The sequence below is a fragment of the Aedes aegypti genome, chromosome 1, assembly GCF_002204515.2.
Source record: "Aedes aegypti strain LVP_AGWG chromosome 1, AaegL5.0 Primary Assembly, whole genome shotgun sequence".
NCBI classification, from domain to species: Eukaryota; Metazoa; Arthropoda; class Insecta; order Diptera; family Culicidae; genus Aedes; species Aedes aegypti.
The window spans coordinates 101,426,034-101,442,346 of NC_035107.1; the positions used below are offsets into that span (position 1 = coordinate 101,426,034).

Sequence of the window (16,313 nt, forward strand, 5' to 3'; positions counted from 1 at the left end):
TGTTTTTTTTCTGGTTTTGTTGGTCTGTTGTTGTTCTGGTTTTCTTGGCTGATTGGTTTGTAGGTTTCTAGGTTAGTTAGTTTACTTAATTGCCATCTTGTTTTTTTTTTACTTGACATGAGTTTTAACACGATTGGCTAGATCTTTACTCTTTGTTGATTTGTTTGTTTTTCAATTTGCTACCATTTTAGTAATTTTTATATACATATCTTTAGATAAGTAGGTTTGATAATGGGTTGTCCATTGATAACCCAATGAACTAAGCAGTTTTTTCAACCCTCTCTCGCTTAATTAGTTTTGTAATTTGCGCGCAAAAAATCTCAAACCCCCTCCATAATATTTTCCCTAATTATTGAACGACTTGTAAGATAATTACCCAGACTACCAGAAGTCGCATAACAGTTTACGCGTCGTTTATTTATACAAAATGCATAACATATAAAACTTTTGAACGAATAGTTTTCACACAACTTTTTCAATAGTTTTTGAAAATTGAGGTAATTTGTAGTTCGTCACAGGAAAAATGAAAAGAATCGGTTGAGAAACGGCGGGAATATAGCTCTCTGAAGTTGACCATTTTGTATGGGAAAACGGCTTTGGTGCATTTTATATGTCCGATACTGCATAAATGACTGAAAAAGTATCGGAATTATAATCCGGTTCGGTTATCCCTATCCTTCGAAATCAGTAATCATCATGAGAAACGGCAATCCCACTCACGTTCACTAAGGTTTTAATTCAACATCTCACTCTCGCTCTCGAATTGATGTGTGCAAAAATATGTAGTCATACGCACCCTATATTCTAGCGAAAGTAAAATCTCCTACATCTCTTCTCGGTCGCATATTTCTGCTAGGAGGATTACGCGTGCGCATTACTCCCAAGGTCACCGAAAGAGAAAATAGGTTAATTTTCAATGTGAGCCGGTGGTTTTCTAATCAGACACTGAACCGATGACAAAATCCAGTTCTTGAACCGGGAGTTTTCATATAATTTTAATTGCTACTTGAAAATTGATCCCATGGTTCGCTAGCAAAGTGCACTCAGACACGTAAGTTGCCCTTTATTTCGAGGAAGAATGTTGACAATTACGTCACAAAGGTTACGGTCACTGACGAGTGAGATTGCGTAACAAATGAAAGTAAAATATCATTATTATATTCCAAAACGGTTTTCTTTATAGTTAAAGCAATTACAAGTATAATCAACCAAAATTTAATTAACAAATTTTGAAATATAAACTGAATCCGATGGAGAGTAATAATGAGAAGAATTTAAAATTATCAAAGCAACAATATGTTGCAAATCTGAGGGCATAATTAGAACCAATAACGTCTTTCGAACGTAGCAAAGACTCGAAATGTTTGTTCATCTGGTGAAAATTTCTTGACTGTGAATGAGTTTTACATCATTTCCTCCTAATCAATACGTCCAACAAACATGATAACTGTATAAAAGCAACACAACAACGCGTCATCATTAGGTATCCCGTCACTACATTCTACATCATCATCTTCATCGCAACCAGTGCGTCCTATCGCAAACTGTGCACTTTTCTTCGGTAAACAACCTGTACCAACTCGACAAGTAATCAGTAGACGAAGGTCTTTCCTCGCCTTCAAAAGTAAACTTTATTCGTTATATGTTTGTCCCTGCTCGCTCATCAGGCACCGTACGGCGCACGCCGCAAACATATGTGTAGAGTTCGTCGCTGTCATTAATTTCCTGAACATTGCAATTTTGGACGAATTCAGCCATACCCCAGGTCAGGAAAGCTACGCTGCCGTATGCGAATGATTATTTTCAATTTGTGCAAATTGTATGCTCCCGAGCCGCATTCGCGTGAGCACAAAATTGAGAAACCGGTACGTACCGAACACCGACTCGACTGGGTCAATCAGCTGTTTGACACCGGGGGGGATTTTTTTTTATTGAACTTGACACGTGACTTCGAACGATAGGATAGTTTGCTGTTTGGCGTATATCAATTTAACGACTCAATTTCGATGGAGTTATTCGCTGAAAAGTGATAATTGTCATGAATGGATTATAAGTGGGATTGTAAAAAGTGTGAAATGGTTCAATGTTGACTTGGCTATTTTCGAATTAGAAGCTTGGTCAGCGAGTGTATCAATATGTATGTATATACTTTGATTGGCAAAAAACAGTTTATCTATTCCTTTAGATATAATTATTGTGTGAGAAGATAACGCAAAATTTTCTGGTAAAAACCGGTTTGGTTTGGTTCTTTGGTTTGGTTGGGTTCTCACTCCCTAACTCCCCACTGTACTAAAGTAAATATAACTACCACTTTCCTTCGTCCCTGTGTCCACTGTTCATTTCATGCATTAATTAACCTTCCCTAACAAAAAGTTTCAAATTGTGACTATGAATCGTTTTCGACCCGAAAATTCAAACAGCAAACAGCACACATGTCTAGTTTTAGAAACCTGTTACATCTGAAAAAAGTCCCTTCAGAGACCCTTACTTTGACAACCTTTAGTTTCGTAACTAAACAAGTAATCTAAACCGATCTCATATTGTTGAATAGGTATTCACGTGGAGTGTACATAGAGATTTTCAAATCATTTAGTTATTCATACCAGGTTCTGGAAAACCGGAACATCCGAGTAGTAAGATTCCATTGCAGTTTTGTACATGTAATTCACATCGGTACTATTAGGTTGAGGGATATTGTGGTATACAATTTTTCTGTAATAAGGAACCAATTACAAGCACGCATCCACTGAAAAATTTGGTCCAGCATGGTCCATGCGGAACCGGTTCCTGGAGTTCCGGAAGGTGGCCAATCTGGACAATAAGATAAAATTACTCGGATTTACCTATGTCCCAAAACCAGATGATTTGTGTCCAATTCTTTACGATTTTTTTTATGTTTGGATGTATTTTTCCAAAAGGATGAATGGATGGTTATTCTGGTCCTTTCAAAGCACTGGAATGGAAAACCATGCGACGGCTGAATCTTCATGATTTTCAATATCTGTGGCTCTTCTAGTTCAATTATAGCTGAATGAGTACTAAGCATCACATCTGGAAGCTGCTGATTATTTTAAACGACTTAATACTGAGCTTCTTTAGAATCAATTAACGTCGTTGTAAAGAATTTATTAATAACTAGTGGTCCCGACAAACTTCGTCTTGTCATCAAGTAGGCTGTTGAAAAACGCCATGTATCGTCCCATACAAAATGAAAGTTCCTTTCACGCTCGTTTTTCCGACTTTCCCGGTGAATATGCTGGGATTTTTATACACACAAACACGTCGGAACCCTTGACGAAGAAAACGGAGAAAGAATCATTCATATCCGTTGGCCCGTTCGTAAATCATTTCGTGACATACAAACACCACTCCATTTTTATTTATATAGATTTTAATAGGAACTCTCCGAGAGCATTGTTAGATATCTGTTAGGAATGCTCGCAGAAATCACAACGCCGTATATCAGTCGAAACTCTCATAGAAATCCTGAGAATTTGAGTTAAAAAACAGGTTATAATTTTATTTTGTTTTCAACCCTGTCAATAATTACCAAGAAATTCTTCGAATATCTCGCCAGTAAGGTAGAAAAATCTGCCAAGATTATTTATTTATTTATTTCGTCAAGCATAGGTAGACTACATACAATAATTACAATACTTTCTTACATGCTATGGATTACTTCTATTGTTCTTTAGTTGTGTTTTAAGCTGCTCTTTGGACATAGTAATGCCAATGAATTCGCAATGTACATTATACTGACGCATCATTAAGCTGCAATCATGCCAAAAATTACCTATAGATAACTCCAGGAACGATCTTAGGATCATTTTCAAGCTCACATCTAATCAAATTAGAATGAATGCGCATCCTTATTGACAAAATGACATTGGAAATATTTTATCAGTATTTGTGTAGTATATTAACAAAAGGTGTTACAATTTTCAAAGACTTAAAACATCAAATATCGACAGCACAGTAGTAATTCTCTCTTGCAAACCAAAGCTAGGTAAGAGATTCCTGACCTTTATTCATCAATCAAGAAAAAACTAGAAGTGGTCACGGCATCCTCAGGGTCCGCGGACCACCGGTTGGGAAGCCCTGGTCTATGACAACAAAAGAATAGGCCTCTGCATTGTTTTTATTTTGTATCGGATTTTGACGTTTACTGGCCTTGTTGTTTACTAATTTCATGGAAGAGTGAAAGAGAGAGAATTATTTGTGTGCAGAGCCCCATTGTCTATATTGGTGTCAGCTAACGACCGCTCTTCAAGAACATTATCTGAAGATGCTGCGCTAAGGTGGCCCATTTTTATATAAATAAAATCTAGCTATAAAAATGCTTGTTGTTTGGACCTTGGTTTGGACCCCAAGAGGATACAGAAATATAAGAAGAAATCCTGAGTAAAACGAGTTTGAAGAGTTTTATTTTTTGAGAAAGTACTCAGGAAATCTCTGGTATCCTAACATAACTTCTGAAAGAGTTCCCAATAAATTGACTGGACTAATTCCTGAAGAAATGTCTCAAGCAATTCCTGGTAGCAATCATGTAGGATTTTTTTAAGGAATCCCTGTTAAAATGTCTGGCAACATTATTGGAAAATCGGCGCAAAAAGAGATTTTTGTAGAATTTTTCAGAATAAAATCACAAAAAAATACCTTCATGGGATTTTGTGGAATAATTTCTATTGGATTTTTTCATTTCTTGAAATAACTACTGGAGATATAAGCTTAAAAATCTCTGGGGCAATCGCTTTGGAAATCAATGTTGTGCTAAAGGATGTCCTAGATCAAATTCTGGGAAAAAAAACCTTCAAGCACCGCTTGAAAAATCTCTAGAGGTATTTCTGGATAAATCTTTGTGATTTTTTTTAAAGAATCTTCAGAAGAGTTCTTGAATGTGTTTCAGAGCAAATCATTGCATGAATCACAAGTTGACTCCTAAGTCTCTTCTTCGAGGAACCTGTAAAAGTTGTATAATGATCTCTAGAGCTTCTAGGATTTACACAAAGATTGACTGCAAGAATTCTCCCACGATTTTTGTAGAAATTCTACCTTGGATTGCTCAAAAGCTTTTTTTCTTTTGTGATATTTTGAGTTGTTTTTCTTAACGTGTTCTAAGGAATTTAACAAAAAACTCTCTTGGTACGAAACATTTCGAAAGGATTTTTTTAATGATGGCCTGAAAAGTTGGAGCTTTCTTTTCAACACGTTAGAATAGTGCAATTTCATTATCGCAAACGCTTGGGTCGGCATCTGATTCTTTCAAAATAGCTGTGCTTGTCTAAGAGCACCACCGCGTTTTAGTTAAAACAGGTTGCCTTCTGCGTTCTCAGGGCTACTCGTGGCTTGCAAACGCACTCAACAAGCGAATTGTGAGTAACAAGTTCGTTCCTTACAGAGATATTTGTAACTTTTGAACAAATTACACTTCAATTTGTGCATTTAATCGAACAGTAAAGTATATGCAATGTCAATATTTTCAGTAGGGTCGATGTACCAATAGCCGCATAGCTAAGAACAAAAATTCGTATAAAATCGAAAAATAATGCTAGCGTCATTATTTTTACATCATCTGATAGCTTTTTATCTTGGTTTTGTGGGAAAAATATAAAACATACGAAAACTCAAATGTTTGTATTTATTATCGCGTGTGCCACTATAGGAATACATGTGCCTATAGTAGCACTATTTCTAATTTCTGTTCCTATAGTAGCACTAGCATCACGGCGTCGGCAAAATGCTTATCAAAACCATATTTTTACAAAACTTTTATATTTTTCCTACAAAGTGTGGATCTTAAGCTTTCGTTTGATGTAAAAAAAGTTATAATTTAATCAATTATTTCGTATAATAAAAAATAGTTTCTCTCAGTAGTGCTACTATAGGAACAATAGGTTTACTATAGGCGCAAGGGAGCTCAAATTTTAAGCTAAAATATTTTTTTCGATCATTTTTTGAGCAAAATCAAGATGTACATCAATAGTACTTAGATAAATAGGTCCTGACCTTCATGTCAAAAAATGTTTTGAAAAGATTTATAGCAAAACGGCCGTGAAAAGTCACTAGTGCGACTATAGGGGACTGTCCACTAAGGGAACACCGACCCTAGTTGTGAAAATCAAATGATTCACAATTTATTCAAGTGTGGAAAAATATTTGTTTAAACCAAAACAGTTGGGATTACATAATGCAATAATTACTAGGCGTGGCTTTGAAATAAATGGGAATAACTATCTGACTTTAAATGCAGAACTGAATCCAAATTGTAAGAAAGCTATCTACTTAAAATATTCAATGCCAGTTTGATATCCAACTATAACTAACCTTTCGAAAATTCATGGCGACTTCTTAAACATACTGTCAAACGAACAAAACATTTTTTTTTAAAGCACCTCGGGGAGTTAAGTGTAATCGATTGTTATGTCTGACAAGAGCGAAAAAATAGGAACTTTCGAAATAACACATATTCGACGACACTGAAATCAATTCAAAGATTGTTTTCAGGGACTATTCCAGAAACACTTGCAGGCATTTGAACTGGAGTTTCAGCTATTTTTCTAGAGCTATGTGGAAGAATAAATACATCCCACAAGAATTGTGTCCAAGAAATCTTTAGGGATTTTTTAGCATTTTTAAGTTATGAATTAGCTGTGGTCGAGAAACCACTTTTATATAACTAGTAATACCTTATCGTCCAGGAGAGCTTTTTTTCTTTATGAACAACTGTTCAATTCCGAGAACTTTTCCAAGAAATTGCTCTATACATTTCGCAACTTTCTTCGAAAATTTTATCAATTAATCGATCGATGATTCTGCATGAGATTCTACATAAGGCGTTACAAAATTTTGCAATAATTCGACCACGACTTTTATTAAATACACCTCCTAGTACAGTTCCACAAGAATACAGTGCCCGAAATTCCTATAAGCGCATGACCATTTTTCACCGGCACATGTAGTATGAAAGTCCAATACTTCAATAAATCATCTCTGCTTTTAGGTATTCGGATAATATGATATTTCTACCAACTACTAAGACTTTTCTTTCAAACAGTTTGGAATGAAGAGGAAAAAACGGGATTTGAGTATGGAAATTCTTATAAGCGCACCTTTATTTTCAGATCATAAAAAATCATATCACAAGAACACAACAACTTTAGTACTTGGTTTGTTTACCATTTTTCAGAATTGTTTCATAAATTCGTTTCGGCATTGAATCGACGAGGTTCTGCAGCATTGTCAAAGGAATTTTACGCCACTCCTCTCTAACAGCTGCTTCCAGCTCTCGAACTGATACGAACTGCCGTCCTCCACTGTAAACCCGTCTTGCGAGGATTCCCCAAAGATTTTCGATTGGGTTTAGGTCCGGACTCCGCGCTGGCCAATCCACAACTGGGATGTCCCGCTCCAAAAACCATTGTTTGGAGGCCTTGCTGACATGGATCGCAGCGTTATCTTGTTGAAAAACAAATTCGTTTTCCATCACATCCTCCGTAAATGGGATCAAAACACTGTCCAGAAGCTCAACATAGGTTTCGGACTTCATTCTGGTAGTAATTGTTGCAATCGGGGTTTTACCTCTACGTGAAAATGCAGCCCAGACCATCAAACTTCCTCCACCGAAATTTCTGCTCAGCTTCACTTGCGGATCCTTCCGAAGATCGTGCCAATAATACGCGCAGCAGTCAGGACCATCAAGATTAAACTTCTTCTCGTCGGAAAAAATCACGTTGTTCCATTCCCGCTTCCAAGACATATGGTTTCTGGCAAAATCCAGTCTTGCCTGAACATGCCTCGGAGTAAGGTTGGGTTTTTTGGCCTTTTTCGTGTACACCATGTGTCCACGTAGTATTTGAGATACTCGCCTTGTTGTGATGGAAAGACCCAATTCCTTCTTAATACCGGATGTATCCAGCTCCCCGGCTTCACCAAGCTGGATAATTCGGTTCCTCTCACGGTTGGTGATCTTGGAGTTGCCCTTGTTTTTCTTCCGGATGCCGTAATTCTCACCTTTCTTCAGGAAATTTCGCACGACCGTCTCTCCTCTACCGATCCTCTTGGCGATTGCACGGTTACTTTGGCCAACATCCTTCAATTCAAGGATTAATCTTCGCTCCGTTTCGTCCAAGAACTTTCCTTTCGGCATCTTGAAAACTGTCAACAAACAACACTGTGCACGAATCGCAAAACTTTCCGCACGCATCCGTTTACATCGGCAGCAAAAGAAAATGACAAGTTTTTGTAGTGTGAGTGAAGCAAACACAAATGGCGTTAGCTTGGACACTGTGCGCTTATAGGAATTTCCTGGCCAAAAAATGATATTTTTATTTCACAAAATCGAAAAATTATTAATTTTGACTGTCTTTCATACAACCAAGTGGAAATATAGTAAATATCATTTTAGTAACAGATCGTCAATGTTTTATGTAATAACTAGTCGCAAATGTTGAAAAATGCGTGTGCGCTTATAGGAATTTCGGCCACTGTACTTTAAACTTGCTACGACCGACCCACTATTTATCCTTGCTGGTCTTTAAAAATGTTCAAATGTGTGCTCGTTCTAAAGCTCCTATCGAGTAATTAATGAAACTACATCCGGATGGTCAAATTGATGGACTCTTCGATGGTTATGTATGATTCAATCCGTTTTTGAGGACCAATATTGATTCCACTTTTGACAATTTTTGGCTAAATAAAACTGTTATAACTCATAAATTTCATGAACAACCCCTTCAGAATAACAAGTTTTTGGAATGATAAAACATAGAAGCTCATATGCAGAAATAAAAATATGTGAAAAAAATTTTTCATATAGGATTTTATCGTGAAACCTGAATTTTCAAGGTGTTTAGAGGATTGAAGAAATTCTTACAGAGGTTCATATGAAGCAATTATAAGGATTTTTTTGAGTTTTCTCTATGGCTTCAACAGGCAATTCATTCATTCAAGACATTCTTGATGGAGCGATTCCTCCAGGAACTCCTCCAAGAATTCTCCTTGAGAGTTATTGATGTGACATCTACTACGATCACTTAACGAAATCCTCCAAAGATTTCTTTAGTGTTTTCTCCGGAATCATTCATGAAATCTTCATGAATTCCTGCTATAATTGTCTGCAAATTTCATTCAATTCTTAATGAATCAAGTTTTCCAAAGCTTTTTGCTAAATATTCCTTTTAACAGTTATCAATGAAGTCTTCTAATAGTTCCTTCATAAATTCCTCCTAAAATTTCCTAAATCGCGAACTCTTCCAAGAACTATTACACGGATTCCTTAAGGTGAAACATCTCGGAATCCAAAGATGGCCGTCTTGTGACCTTAAGGTGTGGCCCACTTAGAATTGGAACAAACATCGTTGGTTCTTACAACGACTCTAGTGGTCCAATTTAGAAGTTGAACCCTCCATGTGTGCTCTATAACAATTATAACATCACATGATTTTTTTTTTCACAGCTCAATTCAAACGCATTCAACACAAAGAGAAGAAAAATAATTGCGCACAAAAATTCGAAAAAAAAAAAACCGTCTTGATCAGGAATATAAATTTCAAAAGTGTTAGGTTTTTCAATAAATACTGTGTGGCTCGTACTGAATAAGTACAAAGTGACTATTTCGACAGATTACAAGTCACAAAGGAAGCGTCGGGCAGTTACTGTGCACCGTCAGCTGTGGATAAAATCAGGTCCATTGATTTCAATCCAAACATTTTAGACCACGATTTGTCCAAAACCGAACTTTTTGCCGTGCAGTACCATGTAATGGATTCGACTTCGGATATTGAAGCCTCAGATCATACCATGTGTGCAGACAAACAAATAGGGAACAAAATTAGAGAAATGTGGCCAAATTCCGTACCATGAAGTTGTTTGATCAAGTGTTGACGAAATTTAAGGATTTTTTCGTGATAAGTGATACCCACGTAACTGACCCCAACTCAGCCTAATTAAGAGATTTTGAGCTATTATGAAGCGAAAGCCTAGAGCAAATCAAAGTATCGCCAGAGTTTAGACGAACTGTAAACTAAATGGGATGAACTTTTCAAAAATATGGGTGTAAATAGTGTGCGCAAATTAATTAGCCATATTCTGGGAAAAGTCCGACCATTTTTTATAAAAGGGGATGATTTTTTTTTCCTTAGAAGCTTACAAGCAATGCAACATTTGAGTTAAAACATTATTCATTTTTGTTGAGTTATATCCAAATTATTCCAATTTGTGTATGTTCCAATTCTAAATGGGCCAAATTCTAAATGCTTTTGAAGTTTGAGTGAAATCTTAGAAGTTAGATTCCAAACTGTTTCACCTTAACGAGCACTCAATGGCTTAAAAATGCAAATAAGAAATCCTTCAGAAATTAAACCAGTGATTCTCCAGGAATTCTAAATTGCTTCAGATTTCCTCAAGAAGTATTTCGATGTTTTTCTCCAGGAATTTTGTATTAAATCATGTAGAATTTTATTTCCAAGATTTTCTATAGATCGCAATTGGACATCTATCATGGTTCTTCTCTTGGAATTATTCATTGGGTGTTTAGCAATTTCCCCAGAAATTCCATACTAATTTTTGAGGAATCAATTTGTTTTATTTCTATAGTTGATTTTTTAAACAAAATATCAGAAAAAACTGTAACAATTGAGTCCCCGAGGAAGGTCCCAAATGGAACGAAACGTTAGACAAAAAAAATAACAATATTAAATTTTGTCAAGACTGAAAAGCCATTCTTAAAAAAAAACCTGCAGGCATTTCTTGGAGGCTACTCTGTGTAGTAATGATAGTAAGTAGTATCATACACTTTGGATGATTTATTGATGAAATTCTGGACATATTTTATGATAAATAGAAGCATCTTTGAAGCAATCCTTCGAAGAAGCTTTGTAGAAATCTCCGAATGAATTTCTTACAGAATTCCCTTCAGAAATAAATTATTGAAATATTCCTGATGAAATCCCAGGTGAAATTCTTGAAGAATATCTGAAAAAATGTTAGAGAAATTGAGAAACGTATGGAGAAATTCATGCGGAAATTCTTGGAGGAATCTCTTAAGAAATCTCTCTGGAGGAATTCCAGAAATACCTTGAGGAACACCGGGAGGCGTCTCTAAAAGAACTCTCACAAAATTCCCAGAATTAGGTTTTGGCCCATAAAAACCATTCTGGAGGGATTCCTCGAAAAATTTATCCATTGATTTATTTATTTTCGTATGATCTCCGGAGGAGAAATTTCTGAAAGACATCCCTGAAATTATTCCTGAAGCAATCAAGAAAAGGATTCCTACAATTTGTAAAATGGAAAATGTTCAAAGCTTGTTTGCAATTACCGATTTCAAAAGTTTTTGCATCATCTCAAATCCAAGCTAGTTTTCATAAATTGCACCAGGACAATCAGAAATGTTTCATAAAATTGCAAATAACTGTTGTTTGAAAAAAAAAACATACACGTCTTATTTTTATACATTTTACGTGAAACTAACATAATTTTCCAATGGTTCAAAAACTTGCTAAATCGGTGGTTGCGAACACCATGAAAATTCAGATTGTCCAATAAAATCCCATATAACGGACGCGAATTTTCATTTTTTACATATGAAGCACCTTTGTTTTCTCTTTCCGGAAACATGTTATTGTGAAAGGATTGACTAAGACATTTCGGAGAGGTCTTTTAAAATAGTTTCAATCATGACCACCGAGGGATCTATCAATTAGACCATCCTAATGCATTTTTTTTCTGTCGAGTAAGTAGACAGGTTTGAACAGTTATAAGACCTAGTGTAAATAGCAGTTATTTCAGGTGTATTTCTCATGCCCCTTCACACTTTTTTCTAGATTTCCTCCAGAACTTTGTGCGAATTCTTCCTTATTTTGTTTCCTTCTTGGATTCGTCCAGTGGGAATTGCTTCCGAAATTTCTTAGCAAAAAAACAAGACATGTTTGCAAAAATTTTTCTAAAACTATGGTATTCCCGGGGTTCTTTATACTTTCAAATTCAAATTCCATATGATTGGAATTAAGATTAAGATGATTTTTTTTTTTCATTTCCTTAATCTATAAAAAATCTAGAAGAGTTATCTTCGAAACCATATGAGTTTGTGAAAGTTCAACAAAAACAATAAGGTCGATAGGGACAGTATGGGCCAGCCAAAGAGAAGATCTTGAAATGCAGTGAAATACATGACAAATTAATCGTCCCATGAGATTGATGTGTACTTTGAAGTGTCTCCTTCAATGTCACTTTTGTATTTCATAAAAAAAAAAGTTAACCCGTATAGGCCTGAGTGAAAGCAAAAATTCTAAAACCCTCACCGCTCAGTGAATTCTTAATGGATTCAAATTATTTTTTGTCAGTTTACTGGCACACATATCTAGTTTCTAGAAGTGGACAGAGGAACGCGGAAGTAATCCTGTAGCCAGAGCTATTCCGATGGGTCACTGGGTCAGGTCGGGTGAAAATGGTACTGGGCGTTTGTGCCCCTGAAGGAAGACAAATTTCAAGTCACAGATAATTTCCGGAATCGGCTATAATGTGGCTACTATATGACGGAATTTTAAAAAAATTGTATCAGAGTAAATTTTTTTGAGAAACGATTTTTTGAGAAATCGATTTTTTGAGATACGGGTCCCGAGACGCCTCAAACTTACGATAATGTGCCCATTCGTATATGAACATCTATGCCAAGCTTACGCATTTTAGAGCACAATTATGTTTGATTGTACTCTTCGAGAATTGAAAGGGTTTAGTATCCAACAATTCTATAGCCGGTTCTTCCGGGCATTACGTCCGAATGGCCTCATCCGATATCTTTTAATTGCACCATTTCTCTTCATTTATAATGTTAAATATCAGATCTTAATGATTTCTGCAAATTCAAATGATTGTAATTGCAAATAAATAAAGATAACTTGAAATGTACCAAAAAATAGCCCTTTTTTACCCGACTTGACCCACCGGAATAACTACGGCCACAGGAATATTTCCGAGTTTCTCAGGTCACTTCTAGAAACTAGATATGTGGGCCAGTAAACTGACAAAAAAATCATTTGAAACCGCTTAGAATTCGCTGAGCGGTGAGGGTCTTAATATTTTTTTTTCACTCCGGCCTATACGGGTTAAAAAGGTTAGGTACTTAGAATTTTCTTGCAACTTTTTCGTTAAACATGTTTTTATGTAGTTTTGCACTATATGGGGCACTTTATGCGCCACCATACTAAATCTGATGATTTTGATAGGAAAAACGCTTGTAAGACATATTGTAAAAAAAGGAAATATTAATGTGAGTTTTGTACAAAAATCGTGCAAAGTCTAATTTGAGACGGGGTTGGTGGTCTGATGGCTACCGCTTCTGCTTCATATGCAGAAGGTCATGGGTTCAATCCCAGGCCCGTCCCTTTCCTCGTACTTTGTAGTTGTATATCTCTCACTTGCTTCTATCTTCCATTCTAAATATATCACTCCCAAACTATTCGTTCATAGCAAACGCTAGAACCAGAGACGGACAAGAAACCGTTTCCCTAACGCTTCCTACTTCCACGCGCACGCCTTTCTTACGCCTGATACATAGGCAGTCTGCTAACCACAAAAGCAAACCTCTCTCTGCCATGCCTTTCCCCCAATCCATACACTCCCGCATGAACTGGCGTGGATGCAGTGGAATATACGGTCTACGTGGGAGCCAGTTCAAGGCATCATCAATTCCTCCCCCTTCCCCTCATTGGTCTGCATTCTGACGTGGCAGGTGCCATTGTTGCCTAAAAATAGAAGATCACCAGCACTTATACACTGAGGATGCCTGTTAGTCCCAAGCAGTCATTCGGTTGGTTCCTTGTGTAAGTGCAGCTGATCTGGCGATACTGGAGTGCATCCACGGGCGGCCAATCAAGCTCAAGCTCGTTTAAAGTCTAATTTGAATCGTGAAATGGTATGTTTTCATAACAGTTCAATAAATCATAATCCTCAGAGTTTCACTTTTCGAACATTGGCATTCTAATTACTTTATTTAACAACCTATAAAATTATGTTATTTCTCAGAATCATGCGCGGCGACAATATTGCAATTTAACTGCACAAATGACATGTATTGATTATCTATTCTCGTGATAAGGCAGCTATGACTACGGCTATGACAGGCTGTGACCATATCGCCCAGAATGCTCATCCATAGTGATAGAACGAACTGGCTAGTTGTGGCATCCTTGATGAGACACTAAGGTAGTTGGGATCAAAATTCAGAGGACAAAATAACAGGAGTGGCGACATTAGCATGCTTAGATTTAAGTTTTTCCTTTATTTTCCCGCCTACTTCTACTTATTACTTTAAAAAAGCCCATTATAAATTTAAAAATTGCCGTCTTGCTTGTTTTTAATTTACAAAGGAACAAGAATCGCAGGGTTTTCAATGAACAGTTTTAGAAGAGCGGTAACATAAATGTTTATGTTAATTTCTACGAGATTTTTCCATATATTTAGCCAACCACTTGTTGATATTTTGTGATATATTACCATGTACATTGCCTTTTGAACAAAAATATGTTGAAAAAATCAAGAAAATGTCATGTATTTTTGGGATGCCTTAACTGTATTTTTTTCTGTTTGAAAAAAAAAATAACGTGTTCCATTGAGAAATAAGATTAATTTGAACCTTTCAAATCGATAGCATTTTGTTATCACACTGAACTGAACATAAACGGTACTTCAGTTCGCGAAGGGTTGTGCAAATTACAACCACTGCTACACTAGTTAGTAACACGTGTCTTTTGAATTGCTCTCAAACAACTAGCGAAACCCGGCTTCACTGTGTTCGTGACCGTCGTTCTCGCAATGGATATTCCAGTTACATGTTGCTGTACAAGTGCCACCGTCCACCACCCCATGGAACACGGAACTGTCACAACATAAGTAGATATCCGCACCGAAAGCTGTGACTACCGTGGCACCGACCGGATAGGACCAAAACAAATAACGATATACACCATGAATGCCACAGAAGGGTGGCCCACAATTATCAAACTACAAAAACCTGTCCTATTCCACCAATTTATAAAGCCAATCTAGCTAGGTAGCAATAATTTATACAGGTTGCTCTATAAGACTTCTCCTATACGTTAAACAATAACTTTGTAGGGGTTCAATTCATAAGTTCATCTCACATTACGTTTTTCTGCTCTCACTGTTCACCACCATTTTCATTTTTATGAACTTGACAATCAATTGAAAATCATTTTCAATGTCTTGCCACCATCTGCAAGAATTTTTTTTTTTCCAAAATCGGGGGTAGACAAAAGCTTTGAATGGTACTATTAAAATACGTTTTATTGTATGTTTTATTCGGGTCACGCTATCAAAGCTAAGCGTTTTTTCTGGGTACGTCACTGGAGGGTGTAACTTAAGATTTTTACGTTTCGATTTTTCCCATAAAAAATGGGCCACCCAAATGCCACCAGCAATCATGTATTCGCAACGTGCACTGACTGGAGGACGGTATGCGTCGTTCTTCGTTTGTCTGCTCTACCTGGAGCCTCTGGTAACCCCATGAAGGTCTATGAAGGTTAGAGACGTCATCCAGAGTAGGAAAGAAGAAAAAATAGACAAACATTACTGCATAATGGAAAATTTGGGCCCCTTCTGGGTAAGGGCACCTTCTCTATAGCATAACACTGTAGCTTCGTGGCCTTCAATCTATTTTACCCCAAAATTATGAGATCACTTACCTCCTGGCAGTAGGCCACCATGCCGCAAAGATTCAACACTTCCTCCAAGGTCAACGATTTCATTTTGTCACGACCGATTCTCCGGTTATCAATCTTATCAGGGATTCTAATGCACTGCTCTTTATTGGGGCACTTTTTCGTGACTTATCTTTCTTCTTTTCTCGCACCAATCGGAAATCACTCGCGTGCCACCGCCCGACACAATGGATCGATTATAATTCAATCAATTTTTCGTTCGGCAACTTCGGTGTACACTTCCTCCCAACAGACAGACAGATCTGGCGTTTGGATCTTTGCGTAATCTTTCACTCTTCTGGGGACTGTAATCTTCCTATATGCACACCGCACCTTTTACAGCTCACGCAGAATGATGGACGACCGACTGAAACTAAAGAGGCTATTTTCGACCACGACACACTGTAGTCAATAATATCGTCGCGGAGTTTAAGCAAGCGTTTTTGGCGATATTCAACTTCACCTCTGCTGTATCTTGAACTTGCTTTCTCGAAGCCGAGCTGATCTGTATGGTCTATAGAACGAAAGTCGCGTGCTGATTGCTTGCACTATACATGTAGGATGTACGAAAGCTGAGATTGTTCTGTCAAACTAGTG

General features: G+C 36.9%; 1 protein-coding gene across 2 annotated transcripts in view; it reads right to left on the reverse strand.

The window, feature by feature from the left end:
• The window catches only part of LOC5567930 (calcium-binding mitochondrial carrier protein Aralar1), a 64,888-nt gene extending 48,575 nt beyond the window's left edge, over positions 1-16,313 (reverse strand). Inside the window, exon 1 of one of the 2 annotated variants that reach the window (XM_021843854.1) lies at positions 15,702-16,313. In XM_021843854.1, coding sequence (XP_021699546.1) covers positions 15,702-15,764 — 63 coding nt within the window. In that variant the 5' untranslated portion in view covers positions 15,765-16,313. The remainder of the gene's footprint in view (positions 1-15,701) is intronic. The other variant, XM_001651912.2, reaches the window with a different exon arrangement.